The sequence below is a fragment of the Bombina bombina genome, chromosome 2, assembly GCF_027579735.1.
Source record: "Bombina bombina isolate aBomBom1 chromosome 2, aBomBom1.pri, whole genome shotgun sequence".
Taxonomy (NCBI): domain Eukaryota; kingdom Metazoa; phylum Chordata; class Amphibia; order Anura; family Bombinatoridae; genus Bombina; species Bombina bombina.
In genome coordinates, this window is record NC_069500.1 from 1,388,377,915 (window position 1) to 1,388,401,976 (window position 24,062).

General features: G+C 42.1%; 1 protein-coding gene across 1 annotated transcript in view; it reads right to left on the reverse strand.

Moving 5' to 3' along the window:
- Window positions 1-24,062, reverse strand: part of DNAAF9 (dynein axonemal assembly factor 9) — a 643,469-nt gene that overhangs the window by 196,626 nt on the left and 422,781 nt on the right. Inside the window, exons 25-27 of the mRNA XM_053704320.1 lie at window positions 5,916-6,033; window positions 4,860-4,948; window positions 3,463-3,621 (exon numbers count right to left, since the gene is read on the reverse strand). Coding sequence (XP_053560295.1) covers window positions 3,463-3,621; window positions 4,860-4,948; window positions 5,916-6,033 — 366 coding nt within the window. The remainder of the gene's footprint in view (window positions 1-3,462; window positions 3,622-4,859; window positions 4,949-5,915; window positions 6,034-24,062) is intronic.

The window sequence follows — 24,062 nt, forward strand, 5'->3', positions numbered from 1 at the left end:
TAAAACACCACTCTCCTCTTACGATCTCCATCTTTGTTGAGGGTTGCAAGAGAATGACTGAATATGGCAGTTAGGGGAGGAGCTATATAGCAGCTCTGCTGTGGGTGATCCTCTTGCAACTTCCTGTTGGGAAGGAGAATATCCCATAAGTAATGGATGATCCGTGGACTGGATACACTTAACAAGAGAAATATTAACTGCACATACCTTATTGCAGGAAAACCTGCACGCCATTCCCTCTCTGAAGTTACCTCACTCCTCAGAATATGTGAGAACAGCAATGGATCTTAGTTACTTCTGCTAAGATCATAGAAATCACAGGCAGATTCTTCTTCTAATGCTGCCTGAGATGAAACAGTACACTCCGGTACCATTTAAAAATAAACTTTTGATTGAAGTTAAAAAAAACTAACTATAATACACCACTCTCCTCTTACTACGTCCATCTTTGTTGAGAGTTGCAAGAGAATGACTGGATATGGCAGTGAGGGGAGGAGCTATATAGCAGCTCTGCTGTGGGTGATCCTCTTGCAACTTCCTGTTGGGAAGGAGAATATCCCACAAGTAATGGATGATCCGTGGACTGGATACACTTAACAAGAGAAATAAAACTGACACTTCTCTGCCAACCTCCTGGGACGAAAAGCAAAGAATGACTGGGGGATAGGGGAGGAGTATTTGAGCCTTTGGCTGGTGTGTCTTTGCCTCCTCCTAGTGGCCAGGTTCTTATTTTCCACAAGTAATGAATGCGGCTGTGGACTCTTTCCCATTAGGAAGAAAAAGGCTGCATATAAATCCATTACCTCGGGAGGGATTATAAACTGTCAGCCTACTTAGATAAAACGTGCGGTTGTCTCTAAATATTTTGAAATGGAAAGGTAGATTCTCCCTCCCTGGGGCGGCGGTTTTTAAATCAAGGGATTAAAGACTGCACTAGAAGTCATATTCTGTGGCCAATAAATCCTCCTCCCTGATTGCCCACCCTCACTTGAGTGTACCCAGCAAATAAATAAATAGTCCCTCAACCCTATTATGCCTAGACCACAAGCCATGGGGGCAGGGATACAGGGACTCACTGTTTGATGTCTTCAATCTTCTCACTGACTCTTAGGTGTGACAGAATCAGCCATTATAGTAAACATAACGCTGACATTCTACCCATATCTGCTGCTTTTTTTAGCAGATCGATGACGAATCCGGCATCCTCCATTTGTTGTGTGCCCCTTTTGGCGTCCAGCTTGTGGGGCAATGCAACAATTGGAGAAAGCCGGATTTGTCATTGATATGCTAATGAAAGCAGCAGATGCGGGCGGAGGATAGGCGTTATGTTTTCCATAATGCAAAGGTAAGTATTTTAAAAAATAAGCATTACTGTAAACTTTAATGAATTAAAATTGCTCCTGTTTTTAAAATTATTTTTTGATACTGGGCTTTAATTCGTTGTTTACAATCATTTTAACCCCTTAATGACCACAATGTACCCTGTATGTCACTGGTCGTTAAGGGTTTTTTAAGGACATAATAGCACAAGTCTAGCAAGAACACGCTATTAATACCCTCCCTCCAGCAGGCTTTGTGGAATAGAGCAGTCTCAACGCTGGTGGCAAGACCGTGCTATAAAACAATCAAGTCACAAAAATAGGCCAGTGACATACAGGGTACGTCGCTGGTCCTTAAGGGGTTAAACTAGATTTGAAAAATGTATCACTCTATTTAAAATGACAATTTGGTTTTGTATAAGGCAGGCTTCATTTTGTTTTGTAAATGTTTAAGGCAGAAGAATTTGCATTTGCTATATCAAACAAATGTAAAAATTATCATTAAAAAAATATTTAGTGGGCAGTAACCAGTGAAATTTTAATTATTAAATGTAACATATACATTAAACAATTACACATAATACTGTTACAACTAAACAAACACATTAGATAATAATATATACTAAAAACTATATAAAGCTATATATTAAAACAAAAAAACATTCTGGCCATAATTATAGCCAAATTAAAGGTTATACATTTGCAGACTCATATTTTTCCATAGATAATTGATTTTGCTAAATTGTTGTTAAATTGCTGTACTGATTTCTGGTGGTATATTTAAGCCTCCAATTAAATATATGTGGTACATTTGGTGTCCTATTTCTTAACACAAACAATGTTGTATGCAGAAAACAGACCAGTTACTAGGGATGGGCAAATGTTTCGTAACATTCGAAAAATGAAACGAATGTTAACACATTCGTTCAAATCGAATTTAGAATGTTTACATAACATTCTAACATTCGATTTTCGAATGTTTGCTTCGAATTTTACGATTACATTCGAAAATATTTGTTTTGAAAAAGTTGAATTTATATTTGTAATAGTATTTCTAATGCTTTCTTTAAATGTAATATTCAAATTATGCAATATTCTATATAGAAACATTCGAAATGATATATTTGTATCTATTAGGTATCAATTTACTAGATTCCCTCCTTACCACATGAACAATTGAACTTCTCAATAGTATTTGTTAAATAGAATGTTAAATTCGAAATTTTGAATGTGGACATTCGATATAATTATAAACATTCGAATTCGAAAGTGACATTCGAAAACTGTAAATAGCATTCGATTATAGAATTTTTAAGAATATTCGTTCTTATCAACATTCGGATTTATAAATCGAATTTCGGTAATAACATTCGTTCTAACATTCGAATTCGGAAATTTACACATTCGCCCATCCCTACCAGTTACACCATATTGCAATGTGTTCCTATCCATAGTGCATTTGTATCTATTAATGACAGGGTTTAGATTAACTGTCTACATAAACCTGGTTCCCAATAAGAAAATGTGATATAAAATAATCTGAAGCACCTCTACTGATACATATGGCTGAGCAAAGTTCAAATTCGATTTGTAAAATGTTCTCGTTAACGATCTACATGTTCTTTCTGTGTATTGCATTAATAGACAGTGATGAGCTGTAAGACAAGTACTTTTCTCCTTCCAAAGACAAGGCCCTATATTACAAGTTCCACTGTAAATTCAAAAAAGTGCCCCCCCCCCCAATAACTGCAAGATAGATTTTCTAGAGGCAATGGAGTATCAAAGAAGAATGCATTCTAAATGATCCTCAGTACCAACCAGTTTATGGCAATCAAACACACTCAAAATTTAATATGTCTACATGTGGATAGATAGGACAGACAGATATAAATTCCATATATGGGTGCGGATTCTACAACTAATGCATGAAACATTTTTGTTACTGCTTTTTAAAGATTAAATACTTAGAATAACTTCATACAACATTTTAATGCAGCCATTGCATGAGATCTACTAATTAAAACAGTCTGTCATACATTACAATGTAAAGTATTCCTGCTATTAATTACATATGATAAAAACAAAGAAATAAAATTAGGATTGACACACAATTGCAATAATAATGACGAATAAACATTCTTACCCCTCTAAAACAACAAGGAGCCTCATCTTTTTCCTGGAATATACAGATGGGCGACTGCTGCGATTACGCTGCACATCCAGAACATTTGAAAGGTATCTCTGAAAGTGAGTGGAGTTAAAATGCTCTGATCCATCATTGTTCTGGCGATATACCATCCACCTTATAAGGTTAAATAAAACACAAAAAATATTAAAGCACTGAAACAGCTATTTGCATAAACTTATTTTGTTATAATTTCTCAACAACAAGCCTATCATTCTAGTCTCTAAAAAGATTACCCTGATTCATAACTATAACGCATACTGCAAGAACAAAGAAAGTTTTAGTCTAACTTTAGTAAGTCAAAAACTCACGTTTTATCAAGTCAGCACACAAAGACATGCATTACTTTATGGGATTGAAACAACGCACATAACGTGAACTAACAAGAGATGATTTGATGATAAAAAACGTACTCTTAAAACTGAAGACCACAATTCTGGTTTCCTTCTTCCTTGCCTGTGATGTTTCCAGAAACCAGAAGTAACAACAAATTTAAGCTGCATAGCTTGAGATTCCTTTTCAACACCAATCTATATAAATCCCATCATTTTAATGGTTTTGCACACTATGAACAAGGAATAGGGTTGCCATTTTTGGCAGAAATTATTAAACACTGCCCTGTCCATACATTTGCTGCTTCTTTCATGATGGAAACATGTTGATAAAACCTCTATAAGGTACATATTGTGATGTCATTAATTCTTGCCCCATCTGTTTCTGCACAACACAATGCAAACAAGGACTGTTTTGCCGTTTGGGAGTGTTGTGGACAGTCAGATATTTGAGCATATCTAAATTTGAGTCACACTACATTTTAATTGTACAATAATCTATTCTTAATAAAGTGAATAAAGTTTTTAACTTTGAATTCACTCTTTCCCGTTTTGTGGGTTGGTGGTGATTTCTGCTATTTTTCACAAAACTCCACATTACTACAATTTGCTTTAAAGGGACAGCCTACACCAGAATTGTTATTGTTTAAAAAGATAGATAATCCCTTTATTACCAATTCCCCAGTTTTGCATAACCAACACAGTTATATTAATATACGTTTTACCTCTGTGATTACCTTGTATCTTAGCCTCTGCAGACTGCCCCCTTATCACAGTGCTTTTGACAGACATGCAGTTTATCCAATCGGTGCAGACTCACAATTAACTCCATGTGAGTGCGTACAATGTTATCTATATGGCACACATGAACTTGTACTGTCTAACTGTGAAAAACTTTCAAAATGCTCTGAGCGAAGAGGCAGTTTTCAACGGTTTAGAAATCAGTTTGAAATCAGGAAGGGAAAAAGGGAAATTGCTGATTAAACTGAATTGATACTTAATAAAATATTTTAAACAACCAACCTTCCACATTCTTTTTGAAATGACACAAGAAACGCACAAAGGCCATTGCAATGACTTCCTGGTAGTCCTGTTATAATTGAGATAGGAACCTAAAACAAAAGATATATAGTTTATTTTGCTGCTAATAAATAAACTCCAACACAATAATATATTGGTCAATCACATAAAACCTACATTTTATTATCTAGTAATCACAACAAAAACCTACCATTAGCTTACTTATATATGTAAACCCTTAAAAGGACAGTCCACCGTTAAATTGTTTTCCAATTAATGTGTTTTCAACGACTTGTTATACCAGCTGCAGAGTATAAAATGTTTGAGAATTTGCATTTTCAGGTTTATTTATGTATCTGAAGTAGCTGGTTTTGTGCTTTTAAACCACAGCCTATTACAATGGGTTGAGCCGCCAGCTAATATCAGATCTCATTATGTTATCACTTTTATTCACACAGACTTGCTTCCTTATCTTATATCTATCTTTAAACCAAAGCTCAATACTTGAAAGTACAATGGAAAATTAACATTTTATTACTTAAACTATCCTGCAACCCACTGAGAGTTTAATTTCTTCTGCTAGCTGTGTTTAAATAGTCTGTGAATAGCGGTACTCCAGTATCAAAACTTTTAGTATAGGTTGTGATACCACAGGCTAAATCAGCTATATCATATGCTGAAATAGGGGTAAGGGAGCTACTTGGAAACAATTTAATACACTCCAGCAGATAAAATGGATCATTGGGAACAGTATAAAGGGGAGAATGTTTTTGGATGAACTGTCCCTTTAAGCTCAAATGGGTGTACCTCAAGCTATCCAACATGTCTGCTCTACATTACTTTCAGTGGAACAATGATTAACTAGCTGAACTGCAACTGGCCAATTTTGCATGGTCTCTTCTCAAATTAGATCTCTCAATTTTGTTGGATTTCTTAGTGAAGCAAACAAATAGCCTCCCTTTCACATACATAGCTTCAAAATACCTTAATACCCTACACAGGAATACGACATTTAGCATGCAAAGTATGTAGTAAAGCAATGTAATAGCAGCACCGTACCTTGTCGTTCTCTGAACTGTTTGCTACAGTGATTTCTGATTGCGGAAGCACCACAGGAAGATGTATTCTGGGTATTGGCTCATAGCTGACACTACTGACTGCAAAGTGCTGTAAGAAACTGATAGGACAACATTACATTATTTTATGCAAAGTAAAATACAATAATGAAAAAAATACATGAAACAGATACATAGCTCCCATATAGCAAATCAATTTGCATAAAAAATTTGGAAGAGTAAATACAGAAGTTGTTCCCTTTGTTAATGCTTAAAGTGATGGTAAACTTAATATGTTTTAAAATCAGGTCTGGAATCTAAGCAATATTTTGCAGGGACTTGAATTGATCACTGCTAATGAAGATGCACTGTTACTTACTTTTTTATCTAGCCGTGCTATTCTAACACCCCCGAGCTATGGCCGTCTACTTCAAAAGGAATTTTTTTTTTTGGGGGGGGGGGCTAATGGTTTGAAATGTACTCTAGCAACAAAAAAGTGCCGTACGGCTAGAGCGCAGAAACAAACTAGAAGTTGTTCTAAACTGTTTAGTCGCTTGGAGATAGAACTTCAGAGCTCTAACTACGTCCAGATTATGTAACAATCTTTCCTTAGAGTTATCAGGGTCTGGGACAAAGAGATTTGTTGATTGAGCAGAGCTGTTAAGTATCACTTCCCTTACCCATAACCCCTAGTCATTCGCCGGAAGGGAAACGGAAAAAGAAGATAACACAAGGGTAAAGAGGTGCTTGAGGACTAGACAAAAAAACTGCAGTCTTAATTTGAATAAGGGTGGGTCGTAGACTCTCCATGCCCGGAAATAAATTTAACAGGTAATCATTAATTTTGTTTTCTTTCCTATGGCATGGTCCACAAAACATTCTAATTACTAGTGAAAACCAATACCCAAGCTAGGAGGACACAGGATGAATAGGGAGGGAGAACAAGACAGGCGGACCTAAACTGAAGGCACCACCGCTTGAAGAACCTTTCTCCCAATGAAGCCTCAGCTGAGGCAAAAGTATCAAATTTGTAGACTTTGGAAAAAGTATGAATAGAGGACCAAGTGGCCGCCTTACAGATTTGCTCCACAGAAGCTTCATTTTTGAAAGCCCATGAAGATGAAACAGCTCTAGTGGAATGAGCCATAATTCTCTCAGGAGGCTGCTGTCCAGCTGTCTCATAAGATAAACGGATAACACTTCTCAACCAGAGAGAAAGAGTGGTAGAAGTGGCCTTCTGACCCCTACGCTTACCAGAGAAAACAATAAACAAGGCGGAAGTCTGCCGAAAATCTTTAGTTGCTTGAAGGTAAAATTTAAGAGCACGCACAACAACCAAATTATGCAAAAGGGTTAGGACAAAAAGGAAGGAACAACAATTTCCTGATTAATATTGCGATCCGACACTACCTTAGGGAGAAACCCCAGCTTAGTACGAAGGACCGCTTTATCAACATGAAAAATAAGGTAAGGGGATTCACACTGCAGAGCCGAAAGTTCGGAAACTTTGCGAGCAGAAGAAATAGCAAGAAGAATCAAACCCTTCCAAGATAGTAATTTAATACTAACAGAATGCATCGGCTCAAACGGAGCCTGCTGCAAAACTCAAAGAACAAGGTTAAGACTCCAAGGAGGAGCAACAGATTTAAACACAGGCCTGATTCTGACCAAGGGCTAAACAAAATACTGATCATCAGGCAGAACTGCCAGATGTTTATGCAGAAGAATAGACAGTGCAGAAATCTGAACCTTCAAAGTACTGACTGACAAACCCATCTTCAGGCCCTCCTGAAGAAAAACCAAATTTCGAGGAACCCTTACTTTGTTCCAAGAAAAACATTTTTAATCACACCAATGAAGGTATTTACACCATACCCTATGGTAATTCTGCGAGTAACCTCCATGGCAGAAGAGATGACATCATCACCAGATCCGCGAACCAGATCCTGCAAAGCCATGCAGGAGCTATTAGAATCACAGACGCTCTCTCCTGTTTGATGCAAGCAATTACTCGTGGAAGCAATGCAAACGGAGGAAACAGGCATGCTAGATTGAAGCTCCAATGAACTGCTAGAGCATCTACCAGAACGTCTTGAGGATCTCTTGACCTTGAACCGTACTTTGGAAGCTTGGCGTTTTGACGAGACACCATCAGATCCAACTCCGGAACCCCCCACTCGAGAGTTATCATTGTGAAAACTTCTGGGTGGAGAGCCCACTCTCCGGGATGAAAAGTCTGCCTGCTTAGAAAATCCACCTCCCAGTTGTCCACCTCTGGTATGTGGATGGCAGAGAGATGGCAATCGTGAGACTCCGCCCACTGTAGAATGCAAGACATCTCCTTCATTGCCAAGGAACTCCGAGTTCCTCCCTGGTGATTGATGTAGGCCAACGAAGTGATGTTGTCCGACTAAAATCTGATAAATCGGACCAAAGCTAGTTGAGGCCAAGCTATTAAAGCATAGAAAATTGCTCTCAACTCCAAGATGTTTATTGGAAGAGACGACTCCTCTGGTGTCCACAGACCCTGTGTCTTTAAGAAACCCTAAACTGCTCCCCAGCTTAACAGGCTGGTGTCCATGGTCACAATCACCCAGGGAGGCCTCAGGAAGCACGTGCCCCGGGACAGATGGTCCTGTGGAACCCACCATGAGAGTGAGACTCTTGTTGGGGAATCCAAATTGATCTTCTGCAAGAGATCTGAGTGGTCCCCGTTCCATTGACTGAGCATGCATAGCTGCAGAGGTCTCAGATGGAACAGAGCAAAAGGAATGATGTCTATGGAGGCAACCATCAGTCCAATCACCTCCATGTATTGAGCCACAGATGGACGAATAGCAGACTGGAGAGAGAGGCAAGAAACATGAAGCTTGGATTTTCTGACATCAGTTAGAAAGAGCTTCATAGACAGGGAATCTATGATTATTCACAAAAAAACAAACCCTTGTATCTGGAATAAGGGAACACTTTCCCAGATTCACTTTCCACCCGTGGGAATGTAGAATAGATACCCTCTCTGTATGGGATCTTGCTAGATGAAAAGATGGTGCTTGTACTAGAATGTTGTCTAGATAAGGTGCCACAGCAATACCTTGGGACCTCATCACTGCCAGAAGCGCCCCCAGAACTTTTGTAAAAATTCTTGGAGCTGTAGCAAGGCCAAAAGGAAGGGAAACAAACTGGAAATCTTTATCTAGGAAGGCAAACCTTAGATACTGGTAATGATCCCTGTGAATAGGAACATGAAGATACACGTCCTTCAGATTTATGGTCGTCATGAACAGACCCTTTTGGACCAAAGGAAGAATAGAACAGATGGTCTCCATCTTGAAGAACGGAACCCTGAGGAATTGATTGAGACACTAAGTCCAGAATGGGATGAAAAGTGCCCTCCTTCTTGGGAACTACAAATAGATTTGAATAGAATCCTAGACCCTGTTCCTCTAGAGGAACTGGAACAATCACTCCCAGGGATCATAGGTCCTTTACACAGTTTAAGAAGGCCTCTCTCTTTATCCGATTCATAGCCCATGGGAGGATAAGATTTGAATCCTATTCTGTAACCATGGGATACTATACAGGGAGTGCAGAATTATTAGGCAAGTTGTATTTTTGAGGATTAATTTTATTATTGAACAACAACCATGTTCTCAATGAACCCAAAAAACTCATTAATATCAAAGCTGAATAGTTTTGGAAGTAGTTTTTAGTTTGTTTTTAGTTATAGCTATTTTAGGGGGATATCTGTGTGTGCAGGTGACTATTACTGTGCATAATTATTAGGCAACTTAACAAAAAACAAATATATACCCATTTCAATTATTTATTTTTACCAGTGAAACCAATATAACATCTCAACATTCACAAATATACATTTCTGACATTCAAAAACAAAACAAAAACAAATCAGTGACCAATATAGCCACCTTTCTTTGCAAGGACACTCAAAAGCCTGCCATCCATGGATTCTGTCAGTGTTTTGATCTGTTCACCATCAACATTGCGTGCAGCAGCAACCACAGCCTCCCAGACACTGTTCAGAGAGGTGTACTGTTTTCCCTCCTTGTAAATCTCACATTTGATGATGGACCACAGGTTCTCAATGGGGTTCAGATCAGGTGAACAAGGAGGCCATGTCATTAGATTTTCTTCTTTTATACCCTTTCTTGCCAGCCACGCTGTGGAGTACTTGGACGCGTGTGATGGAGCATTGTCCTGCATGAAAATCATGTTTTTCTTGAAGGATGCAGACTTCTTCCTGTACCACTGCTTGAAGAAGGTGTCTTCCAGAAACTGGCAGTAGGACTGGGAGTTGAGCTTGACTCCATCCTCAACCCGAAAAGGCCCCACAAGCTCATCTTTGATGATACCAGCTCAAACCAGTACTCCACCTCCACCTTGCTGGCGTCTGAGTCGGACTGGAGCTCTCTGCCCTTTACCAATCCAGCCACGGGCCCATCCATCTGGCCCATCAACACTCACTCTCATTTCATCAGTCCATAAAACCTTAGAAAAATCAGTCTTGAGATATTTCTTGGCCCAGTCTTGACGTTTCAGCTTGTGTGTCTTGTTCAGTGGTGGTCGTCTTTCAGCCTTTCTTACCTTGGCCATGTCTCTGAGTATTGCACACCTTGTGCTTTTGGGCACTCCAGTGATGTTGCAGCTCTGAAATATGGCCAAACTGGTGGCAAGTGGCATCTTGGCAGCTGCACGCTTGACTTTTCTCAGTTCATGGGCAGTTATTTTGCGCCTTGGTTTTTCCACACGCTTCTTGCGACCCTGTTGACTATTTTGAATGAAACGCTTGATTGTTCGATGATCACGCTTCAGAAGCTTTGCAATTTTAAGAGTGCTGCATCTCTCTGCAAGATATCTCACTATTTTTTACTTTTCTGAGCCTGTCAAGTCCTTCTTTTGACCCATTTTGCCAAAGGAAAGGAAGTTGCCTAATAATTATGCACACCTGATATAGGGTGTTGATGTCATTAGACCACACCCCTTCTCATTACAGAGATGCACATCACCTAATATGCTTAATTGGTAGTAGGCTTTCGAGCCTATACAGCTTGGAGTAAGACAACATGCATAAAGAGGATGATGTGGTCAAAATACTCATTTGCCTAATAATTCTGCACTCCCTGTATATGTGGCCCAAGGATCTGGAACATCACGTATCCAAGCCTGCTTAAAAAAAGAGCCTACCCCCCACTTGATCCACATAAAAATGGGATACGTGTGAGAGATACAAACAAATTCCCATAGGGGGCGCTTCCACACTAGTAAAACAGCCAAACCTACAATAGCATATAGATATAACAATTTAAAAAAAGTAAAGAAATTAAAATTAGAGAAAATTAAGAGGGCGCTATAAGTAGCAATAGGATCTTACAATGGATGTCAAATGGTGATGGTGTCAAAAGATTCTAAAGTAATCCAAAAAAACAATTTGGTACTATAGTTTAACTAAATATCCTTGTGTAAAAAACTTAAAAAGTAGAGATATATGTGTCAGTTTGGAAAAAACCTTATAGTCAGGATTCTGTTTTGATGTTCTAATTCAACAGCTGTACTTAGATTAAGTAAATCTTAAAGTATATCCATAAATTCATAAACGTTCTGCAAGTAGATCTTAATAGATTGTATATTATATTTGTTATACGGGTTATAGCTGAAACTGATAAGGTATTTACACACATATATGAAAAAGGGGAATATTTATTTTTATTAGTTAAAAAGACATATCATCTATAAAGGTATAATTCATCCTAATATTAGGGACCAATTAATAAACATACAAATAAAAACAAATGCATAAAATAATTAGTTTGCAGACTACCGGTGGCCGGAGCTAACGGCTGGCAGCAAAGAAAGAGAGCTCCGCACCTTAAGCTCTGCTAAACCAATATACTGCGCTGCCAGCCGCCTTCCCACATCACAGCCTTGTTGGACATCTTTAAGTCTCAACTGGCCACACTTTGTGAAGGGCCGACAATCGCCCTTGCCCCCGGGAGGTATTGCTGTGCAACGCTGCGCAAAGTCACATAGCTTGCGGGCGCCATATTGAAACAGGCTCTCTTAGCCCTGACATTAGGAGCGGCTTTGTTGTGGCCTGCGGGGAGGGCGCATCTGCACCTGTGGAGAGAAAAAAAAGGAACTGATCAGTATTTTTCGCCTATTTCTAATCCACTAGCTGGAAAAATGACTTCTAGAAACAAACACTCAGAAAGAAAGAAAACTGCACCTGAAGCGCATGTAGACTCCCCGCCCTCTCCCAGGGCCCCAGACACTATTGCTGCAGATTCATCTGCCTTACTCCAGGAACTCAAATCTTTCTTCCTCCCAAAAATGGAGTCTCTGCAGGCAGGTGTGGATACCCTCACTAGTGAGGTACGCCAGTTCTCCACAAAAATCACACAAGCAGAACAACGTATATCAGATGTGGAAGATAGACGAGTGTCAACGTCCACCTCTGTGAGGCAGCTTCTATGCCAGAACCAAGAGTTGCAGGAAAAGGTAGATGATCTTGAAAATCGTAGCCAAAGAAACAATCTCCGTGTGGTGGGAGTCCCTGAATCAGTCAAAGGCAAAGACTTGCTAGAGTTCACAGCACTAACTCTCCCTAAGCTACTAAAAATGAATCCAGATCACCTGCCTCTAGATGTGGAACGGGCTCATCGCATAGGCCCAGACAAGGGCCTGGAAACAACTAACTCTCGCCCTCGCCAAGTAATCTTCAAATGTCTCAACTACCAGGAGAAGCTGGCGCTACTACGAACATACCGAGCTCACGCAGGAGACCTAGCTTTTTGATGGAAAAAAGCTTCTGCTTTCCAAGATTTTTCCGCAGAGGTGACCAAGCTTCTTAGGGACTTCGCCCCCCTGTGATCGCGCCTCTACAAGGAGGGGAGACAGGCCTCACTGTTGTATCCTGCAAAGCTGAGATTGCAAACACCAGCGGGAGCTAAGTTCTTCCGCACTCCCAAGGAACTGCAAACATATTTAGATGCGGAAGGTCAAGGTGACGTCCGTTGACCAATGAGGGACAGTTTCACTCCTGTTTTTGTTCTACTATGGAAAATTCCATACTACAAGGGTTCTCCTGCATTAAGAGAACCCTTTGGACTGCCTCATGGTTTGGTGGACTACTCTGGTGGCCCCTCTACATTTGGACGCTTAGTCTGGTAACTGTATAATTTAAATGTGTTGTCTTCTCTGTTCTCCCTTGCTGGGGGAATAGGGGGATGAAAAATAATGTTGTTGTTCCCACTGTTACTGGATTGTTTTGCATTCTATATTGTACTTTGTTGTTATTTACTTTTACAATGTTTTTACTTCTCGTTTTTTTTCTTTATCAGGTTGTGGACGCTGCCCATTCTCTTAGTTCTTAAGACCACTCACCCTAAACTGTATACTGCATGCTACCTTTTATTGCCCTATGCCTGTTTAGTTATTTTGCCACGGTATCTTTCGGACCGACCCAGGTGGCTGCCCCCCACCCTAAACCTTGAAGTAGCCTTGTTCCAGTTTTTTCTTACCATTAGGTCTGGGAGAGATGCGATTCTTCCCCCCCTTCCAAATTGAGCTTAGACATCAATTAGATGCTATCTTAACAATAGCCCTAGCAAGGGGATGTTCCGTACTTAAGCCAAAACACAGCACAAAATACTGCACTCCCTTCCTTGTGCCAAAGAAAAGTCATACGCTGTCGCTGCTTTACCTCCTCTTTCAGAGTGTGCCTTATTGTTATATGTTTGCTTTGAGGGCAAGCTCGCCTGTTCTCTCAGACGCATGTCACTTTCAGACGCTAGGAACCATATACCTTTACTTTGCATGGCTGACAGCTTTAGACCTAGCATGAAGGCCCCCCTTAGACTGGAAATACTTGCATACTCAACGACTGCTCCAAATCCACTTTATACTCAGACAACTTTATTCAGGTTACTGACTGCTTCAGTAGTCCTATCCTCTTTGCTCATAGACTGGACACAGAAAGTTGCTCTTGTTCTTCCACTGACTGTAATCTCAGACAATACTATTAGTTTGCGCACCACTGGGCTGACCCACCAGACCAACTGCCTGATACTAGAGTCTCTCTCCTCCCATTCTTTTGGCTCTGGAGACACCTTCTCTTGGCCTTCCACCACACTCAAGTTTGACCATAGCATTAATAATTCTGTGCAGCCTACTTCACCACTGTACCAGTTATTATTAAATACTAATATGCTCTGTGTTCAGGTCCATTCGTTCCATATGTATATGTGTGATATATTGATGCTTGTATGTTCTTTCCTTGCGCAGAATCCACACCTTTGCTCCGGGGGAAATCTATGCCATGGAACACCATACCCATGGGAGTCCTACGCTCTGGCCTACTTGCTCTCACTCTTCCCCCGGCACAACTTCTTTGCACAACATATACCACAGCCGCACCTTTCACTACAGTCCGCTTTCTGAGCGTGACCCTGCCTCTCCCTCCTCATGTGGTGGGCTCCCTTCCCTACGGGTTCCACGGAGAAATCGCTCCTTTAGCATTTGATACCCACCTTTCCCTGTGTTATGGCGCTGCAATGTAATATAGTTTCATGAAATGTTGGAGGTATCACCTCCCCTGCAAAGTGTAGTAGGATCCTACAATACTTAAATTCAATTCGGGTGGACATAGTGCTTCTTCAGGAGACTCACTTGACCGAGGAGGAACATGCCAAGCTTAGAACCAGAGAGGTAGGGCAAGTCTTGAATATACCAACAGAGGGTAGGAAGCGAGGAGTAGCGATACTTGTACGAAAGGGGCTGTCATATACATTCACAGACACCCATATAGACACCAAGGGTTGCTTTATAAACACAAATCTTCACATAGCCTCTAAGTCACATGTACTCTTCAATGTTCATGGTCCAAACACCCTTTTCCCCTCAGTTCTGGCAAAATCTACAGACACTTCTTACACAGCGAACCGAGCTTCAAGCCATTATTGGAGGTGACTTTAATATGGCGCAGCTGTCACCACTTGACAGGTTCATAGAGCCCTCACTCTCTCAGACTAATTTTCCTAATTCCCAACGGCAACGAAGTGAAGCCAAGGTGGCTTCAGGTTTCAGGGAGAAAACAGAATTTATGTTTACCTGATAAATTACTTTCTCCAACGGTGTGTCCGGTCCACGGCGTCATCCTTACTTGTGGGATATTCTCTTCCCCAACAGGAAATGGCAAAGAGCCCAGCAAAGCTGGTCACATGATCCCTCCTAGGCTCCGCCTACCCCAGTCATTCGACCGACGTTAAGGAGGAATATTTGCATAGGAGAAACCATATGATACCGTGGTGACTGTAGTTAAAGAAAATAAATTATCAGACCTGATTAAAAAACCAGGGCGGGCCGTGGACCGGACACACCGTTGGAGAAAGTAATTTATCAGGTAAACATAAATTCTGTTTTCTCCAACATAGGTGTGTCCGGTCCACGGCGTCATCCTTACTTGTGGGAACCAATACCAAAGCTTTAGGACACGGATGAAGGGAGGGAGCAAATCAGGTCACCTAAATGGAAGGCACCACGGCTTGCAAAACCTTTCTCCCAAAAACAGCCTCAGAAGAAGCAAAAGTATCAAACTTGTAAAATTTGGTAAAAGTGTGCAGTGAAGACCAAGTCGCTGCCCTACATATCTGATCAACAGAAGCCTCGTTCTTGAAGGCCCATGTGGAAGCCACAGCCCTAGTGGAATGAGCTGTGATTCTTTCAGGAGGCTGCCGTCCGGCAGTCTCGTAAGCCAATCTGATGATGCTTTTAATCCAAAAAGAGAGAGAGGTAGAAGTTGCTTTTTGACCTCTCCTTTTACCAGAATAAACAACAAACAAGGAAGATGTTTGTCTAAAATCCTTTGTAGCATCTAAATAGAATTTTAGAGCGCGAACAACATCCAAATTGTGCAACAAACGTTCCTTCTTCGAAACTGGTTTCGGACACAAAGAAGGCACGACTATCTCCTGGTTAATGTTTTTGTTAGAAACAACTTTTGGAAGAAAACCAGGTTTAGTACGTAAAACCACCTTATCTGCATGGAACACCAGATAAGGAGGAAAACACTGCAGAGCAGATAATTCTGAAACTCTTCTGGCAGAAGAAATTGCAACCAAAAACAAAACTTTCCAAGATAATAACTTAATATCAACGGAATGTAAGGGTTCAAACGGAACCCCCTGAAGAACTGAAAGAACTAAGTTGAGACTCCAAGGGGGAGTCAAAGGTTTGAAAACAGGCTTAATTCTAACCAGAGCCTGAACAAAGGCTTGAACATCTGGCACAGCTGCCAGCTTTTTGTGGAGTAACACAGACAAGGCAGAAATCTGTCCCTTCAAGGAACTTGCAGATAATCCTTTCTCCAATCCTTCTTGAAGAAAGGATAGAATCTTAGGAATCTTTACCTTGTCCCAAGGGAATCCTTTAGATTCACACCAACAGATATATTTTTTCCATATTTTGTGGTAAATTTTTCTAGTTACAGGCTTTCTGGCCTGAACAAGAGTATCAATAACAGAATCTGAGAACCCTCGTTTTGATAAGATCAAGCGTTCAATCTCCAAGCAGTCAGCTGGAGTGAGACCAGATTCGGATGTTCGAACGGACCTTGAACAAGAAGGTCTCGTCTCAAAGGTAGCTTCCATGGTGGAGCCGATGACATATTCACCAGATCTGCATACCAAGTCCTGCGTGGCCACGCAGGAGCTATCAAGATCACCGACGCCCTCTCCTGATGGATCCTGGCTACCAGCCTGGGGATGAGAGGAAACGGCGGGAATACATAAGCTAGTTTGAAGGTCCAAGGTGCTACTAGTGCATCTACTAGAGTCGCCTTGGGATCCCTGGATCTGGACCCGTAGCAAGGAACCTTGAAGTTCTGACGAGAGGCCATCAGATCCATGTCTGGAATGCCCCACAGTTGAGTAATTTGGGCAAAGATTTCCGGATGGAGTTCCCACTCCCCCGGATGTAATGTCTGAAGACTCAAAAAATCCGCTTCCCAATTTTCCACTCCTGGGATGTGGATTGCAGACAGGTGGCAGGAGTGAGTCTCCGCCCATTGAATGATTTTGGTCACTTCTTCCATCGCCAGGGAACTCCTTGTTCCCCCCTGATGGTTGATGTACGCAACAGTCGTCATGTTGTCTGATTGAAACCGTATGAACTTGGCCTTTGCTAGCTGAGGCCAAGCCTTGAGAGCATTGAATATCGCTCTCAGTTCCAGAATATTTATCGGTAGAAGAGATTCTTCCCGAGACCAAAGACCCTGAGCTTTCAGGGATCCCCAGACCGCGCCCCAGCCCATCAGACTGGCGTCGGTCGTGACAATGACCCACTCTGGTCTGCGGAAGGTCATCCCTTGTGACAGGTTGTCCAGGGACAGCCACCAACGGAGTGAGTCTCTGGTCCTCTGATTTACTTGTATCTTCGGAGACAAGTCTGTATAGTCCCCATTCCACTGACTGAGCATGCACAGTTGTAATGGTCTTAGATGAATGCGTGCAAAAGGAACTATGTCCATTGCCGCTACCATCAAACCTATTACTTCCATGCACTGCGCTATGGAAGGAAGAGGAACGGAATGAAGTGTCCGACAAGAGTTTAGAAGTTTTGTTTTTCTGGCCTCTGTCAGAAAAATCCTCATTTCTAAGGAGTCTATTATTGTTCCCAAGAAGGGAACCCTTGTCGACGGAGATAGAGAACTCTTTTCCACGTTCACTTTCCATCCGTGAGATCTGAGAAAGGCCAGGACTATGTCCGTGTGAGCCTTTGCTTGAGGAAGGGACGACGCTTGAATCAGAATGTCGTCCAAGTAAGGTACTACCGCAATGCCCCTTGGTCTTAGCACCGTTAGAAGGGACCCTAGTACCTTTGTGAAAATCCTTGGAGCAGTGGCTAATCCGAAAGGAAGCGCCACGAACTGGTAATGCTTGTCCAGGAATGCGAACCTTAGGAACCGATGATGTTCCTTGTGGATAGGAATATGTAGATACGCATCCTTTAAATCCACCGTGGTCATGAATTGACCTTCCTGGATGGAAGGAAGAATTGTTCGAATGGTTTCCATCTTGAACGATGGAACCTTGAGAAACTTGTTTAAGATCTTGAGATCTAAGATTGGTCTGAACGTTCCCTCTTTTTTGGGAACTATGAACAGATTGGAGTAGAACCCCATCCCTTGTTCTCCTAATGGAACAGGATGAATCACTCCCATTTTTAACAGGTCTTCTACACAATGTAAGAATGCCTGTCTTTTTATGTGGTCTGAAGACAATTGAGACCTGTGGAACCTCCCCCTTGGGGGAAGCCCCTTGAATTCCAGAAGATAACCTTGGGAGACTATTTCTAGTGCCCAAGGATCCAGAACATCTCTTGCCCAAGCCTGAGCGAAGAGAGAGAGTCTGCCCCCCACCAGATCCGGTCCCGGATCGGGGGCCAACATTTCATGCTGTCTTGGTAGCAGTGGCAGGTTTCTTGGCCTGCTTTCCCTTGTTCCAGCCTTGCATTGGTCTCCAGGCTGGCTTGGCTTGAGAAGTATTACCCTCTTGCTTAGAGGACGTAGCACTTGGGGCTGGTCCGTTCTACGAAAGGGACGAAAATTAGGTTTATTTTTGGCCTTGAAAGACCTATCCTGAGGAAGGGCGTGGCCCTTACCCCCAGTGATATCAGAGATAATCTCTTTCAAGTCAGGGCCAAACAGCGTTTTCCCCTTGAAAGGAATGTTAAGGAGTTTGTTCTTGGAAGACGCATCAGCTGACCAAGATTTCAACCAAAGCGCTCTGCGCGCCACAATAGCAAACCCAGAATTCTTTGCCGCTAACCTAGCCAATTGCAAAGTGGCGTCTAGGGTGAAAGAATTAGCCAATTTGAGAGCACGGATTCTGTCCATAATCTCCTCATAAGGAGGAGAATCACTATCGATCGCCTTTACTAGCTCATCGAACCAGAAACACGCGGCTGTAGTGACAGGGACAATGCATGAAATTGGTTGTAGAAGGTAACCCTGCTGAACAAACATCTTTTTAAGCAAACCTTCTAATTTTTTATCCATAGGATCTTTGAAAGCACAACTATCTTCTATGGGTATAGTGGTGCGTTTGTTTAAAGTAGAAACCGCTCCCTCGACCTTGGGGACTGTCTGCCATAAGTCCTTTCTGGGGTCGACCATAGGAAACAATTTTTTAAATATGGGGGGAGGGACGAAAGGTATACCGGGCCTTTCCCATTCTTTATTTACAATGTCCGCCACCCGCTTGGGTATAGGAAAAGCTTCTGGGAGCCCCGGGACCTCTAGGAACTTGTCCATTTTACATAGTTTCTCTGGGATGATCAAATTCTCACAATCATCCAGAGTGGATAATACCTCCTTAAGCAGAGCGCGGAGATGTTCCAACTTAAATTTAAATGTAATCACATCGGGTTCAGCTTGTTGAGAAATTTTCCCTGAATCTGAAATTTCTCCCTCAGACAAAACCTCCCTGGCCCCCTCAGACTGGTGTAGGGGCATTTCAGAACCATTATCATCAGCGTCCTCATGCTCTTCAGTATCTAAAACAGAGCAGTCGCGCTTACGCTGATAAGTGGGCATTTTGGCTAAAATGTTTTTGATAGAATTATCCATTACAGCCGTTAATTGTTGCATAGTAAGGAGTATTGGCGCGCTAGATGTACTAGGGGCCTCCTGAGTGGGCAAGACTCGTGTAGACGAAGGAGGGAATGATGCAGTACCATGCTTACTCCCCTCACTTGAGGAATCATCTTGGGCATCATTTTCAGTGTCACATAAATCACATTTATTTAAATGAGAAGGAACCCTGGCTTCCCCACATTCAGAACACAGTCTATCTGGTAGTTCAGACATGTTAAACAGGCATAAACTTGATAACAAAGTACAAAAAACGTTTTAAAATAAAACCGTTACTGTCACTTTAAATTTTAAACTGAACACACTTTATTACTGCAATTGCGAAAAAGTATGAAGGAATTGTTCAAAATTCACCAAAATTTCACCACAGTGTCTTAAAGCCTTAAAAGTATTGCACACCAAATTTGGAAGCTTTAACCCTTAAAATAACGGAACCGGAGCCGTTTTTAACTTTAACCCCTTTACAGTCCCTGGTATCTGCTTTGCTGAGACCCAACCAAGCCCAAAGGGGAATACGATACCAAATGACGCCTTCAGAAAGTCTTTTTTATGTATCAGAGCTCCTCACACATGCGACTGCATGTCATGCTTCTCAAAAACAAGTGCGCAATACCGGCGCGAAAATGAGGCTCTGCCTATGATTAGGGAAAGCCCCTAGAGAATAAGGTGTCTAAAACAGTGCCTGCCGATATTATTTTACCAAAATACCCAGATTAAATGATTCCTCAAGGCTAAATATGTGTAATATATGAATCGATTTAGCCCAGAAAATGTCTACAGTCTTAATAAGCCCTTGTGAAGCCCTTATTTACTGTCTGAATAAAAATGGCTTACCGGATCCCATAGGGAAAATGACAGCTTCCAGCATTACATCGTCTTGTTAGAATGTGTCATACCTCAAGCAGCAAAAACATAATTTATGCTTACCTGATAAATTCCTTTCTTCTGTTGTGTGATCAGTCCACGGGTCATCATTACTTCTGGGATATAACTCCTCCCCAACAGGAAATGCAAGAGGATTCACCCAGCAGAGCTGCATATAGCTCCTCCCCTCTACGTCAGTCCCAGTCATTCGACCAAGAATCAACGAGAAAGGAGTAACCAAGGGTGAAGTGGTGACTGGAGTATAATTTAAAAGATATTTACCTGCCTTAAAACAGGGCGGGCCGTGGACTGATCACACAACAGAAGAAAGGAATTTATCAGGTAAGCATAAATTATGTTTTCTTCTGTTATGTGTGATCAGTCCACGGGTCATCATTACTTCTGGGATACCAATACCAAAGCAAAAGTACACGGATGACGGGAGGGATAGGCAGGCTCATTATACAGAAGGAACCACTGCCTGAAGAACCTTTCTCCCAAAAATAGCCTCCGAAGAAGCAAAAGTGTCAAATTTGTAAAATTTGGAAAAAGTATGAAGCGAAGACCAAGTTGCAGCCTTGCAAATCTGTTCAACAGAGGCCTCATTCTTAAAGGCCCAAGTGGAAGCCACAGCTCTAGTGGAGTGAGCTGTAATTCTTTCAGGAGGCTGCTGTCCAGCAGTCTCATAGGCTAAACGTATTATGCTACGAAGCCAAAAAGAGAGAGAGGTAGCAGAAGCTTTTTGACCTCTCCTCTGTCCAGAATAAACGACAAACAGGGAAGAAGTTTGGCGAAAATCTTTAGTTGCCTGCAAGTAGAACTTGAGGGCACGAACTACATCCAGATTGTGTAGAAGACGTTCCTTCTTTGAAGAAGGATTTGGACACAAGGATGGAACAACAATCTCTTGATTGATATTCCTGTTAGTGACTACCTTAGGTAAGAACCCAGGTTTAGTACGCAGAACTACCTTGTCTGAGTGAAAAATCAGATAAGGAGAATCACAATGTAAGGCTGATAACTCAGAGACTCTTCGAGCCGAGGAAATAGCCATTAAAAACAGAACTTTCCAAGATAACAATTTTATATCAATGGAATGAAGGGGTTCAAACGGAACACCCTGTAAAACGTTAAGAACTAAGTTTAAACTCCATGGCGGAGCAACAGCTTTAAACACAGGCTTGATCCTAGCTAAAGCCTGACAAAAGGCCTGGACGTCTGGATTTTCTGACAGACGCCTGTGTAACAAGATGGACAGAGCTGAAATCTGTCCCTTTAATGAACTAGCTGATAAACCCTTTTCTAAACCTTCTTGTAGAAAGGACAATATCCTAGCGATCCTAACCTTACTCCAGGAGTAACCTTTGGATTCGCACCAGTATAGGTATTTACGCCATATTTTATGGTAAATCCTTCTGGTAACAGGCTTCCTAGCCTGTATCAGGGTATCAATAACCGACTCAGAAAAACCACGTTTTGATAAAATCAAGCGTTCAATTTCCAAGCAGTCAGCTTCAGAGAAGTTAGATTTTGATGTTTGAATGGACCCTGTATCAGAAGGTCCTGTCTTAGAGGTAGAGACCAAGGCGGACAGGATGACATGTCCACTAGATCTGCATACCAAGTCCTGCGTGGCCATGCAGGCGCTATTAGAATCACTGATGCTCTCTCCTGTTTGATTTTGGCAATCAATCGAGGAAGCAGCGGGAAGGGTGGAAACACATAAGCCATCCCGAAGTTCCAAGGTGCTGTCAAAGCATCTATCAGAACCGCTCCCGGATCCCTGGATCTGGACCCGTAGAGAGGAAGTTTGGCGTTCTGGCGAGACGCCATGAGATCTATCTCTGGTTTGCCCCAACGTCGAAGTATTTGGGCAAAGACCTCCGGATGAAGTTCCCACTCCCCCGGATGAAAAGTCTGGCGACTCAAGAAATCCGCCTCCCAGTTCTCCACTCCCGGGATGTGGATTGCTGACAGGTGGCAAGAGTGAGACTCTGCCCAGCGAATTATCTTTGATACTTCCATCATTGCTAGGGAGCTTCTTGTCCCTCCCTGATGGTTGATGTAAGCTACAGTCGTGATGTTGTCCGACTGAAACCTGATGAACCCCCGAGTTGTTAATTGGGGCCAAGCCAGAAGGGCATTGAGAACTGCTCTCAATTCCAGGATGTTTATTGGAAGGAGACTCTCCTCCTGATTCCATAGTCCCTGAGCCTTCAGAGAATTCCAGACAGCGCCCCAACCTAGTAGGCTGGCGTCTGTTGTTACAATTGTCCAGTCTGGCCTGCTGAATGGCATCCCCCTGGACAGGTGTGGCCGATAAAGCCACCATAGAAGAGAATTTCTGGTCTCTTGATTCAGATTCAGAGTAGGGGACAAATCTGAGTAATCCCCATTCCACTGACTTAGCATGCACAATTGCAGCGGTCTGAGGTGTAGGCGTGCAAAAGGTACTATGTCCATTGCCGCTACCATTAAGCCGATCACCTCCATGCATTGAGCTACTGACGGGTGTTGAATGGAATGAAGGACACGGCATGCATTTTGAAGCTTTGTTAACCTGTCTTCTGTCAGGTAAATCTTCATTTCTACAGAATCTATAAGAGTCCCCAAGAATGGAACTCTTGTGAGAGGAAAAAGAGAACTCTTCTTTTCGTTCACTTTCCATCCATGCGACCTTAGAAATGCCAGAACTAACTCTGTATGAGACTTGGCAGTTTGAAAGCTTGAAGCTTGTATTAGAATGTCGTCTAGGTACGGAGCTACCGAAATCCCTCGCGGTCTTAGTACCGCCAGAAGGGCACCCAGAACCTTTGTGAAGATTCTTGGAGCCGTAGCCAATCCGAATGGAAGAGCTACAAACTGGTAGTGCCTGTCTAAGAAGGCAAACCTTAGATACCGGTGATGATCCTTGTGAATCGGTATGTGAAGGTAAGCATCTTTTAAATCCACTGTGGTCATGTACTGACCCTTTTGGATCATGGGTAAGATTGTCCGAATAGTTTCCATTTTGAACGATGGAACTCTTAGGAATTTGTTTAGAATCTTTAAATCTAAGATTGGCCTGAAAGTTCCCTCTTTTTTGGGAACCACAAACAGGTTTGAGTAGAACCCTTGTCCTTGTTCCGACCGCGGAACCGGATGGATCACTCCCATTAATAACAGATCTTGTACACAGCGTAGAAACGCTTCTTTCTTTATCTGGTTTGTTGACAACCTTGACAGATGAAATCTCCCTCTTGGGGGAGATAATTTGAAGTCTAGAAGGTATCCCTGAGATATGATCTCTAGCACCCAGGGATCCTGAACATCTCTTGCCCAGGCCTGGGCGAAGAGAGAAAGTCTGCCCCCCACTAGATCCGGTCCCGGATCGGGGGCTCTCGGTTCATGCTGTCTTTGGGGCAGCAGCAGGTTTCCTGGCCTGCTTGCTCTTGTTCCAGGACTGGTTAGGCTTCCAGCCTTGCCTGTAACGAGCAACAGCTCCCTCCTGTTTTGGTGCAGTGGAGGTTGATGCTGCTCCTGTTTTGAAATTCCGAAAGGGACGAAAATTAGACTGTCTAGCCTTAGCTTTGGCTTTGTCTTGAGGTAGGGCGTGGCCCTTACCTCCTGTAATGTCAGCGATAA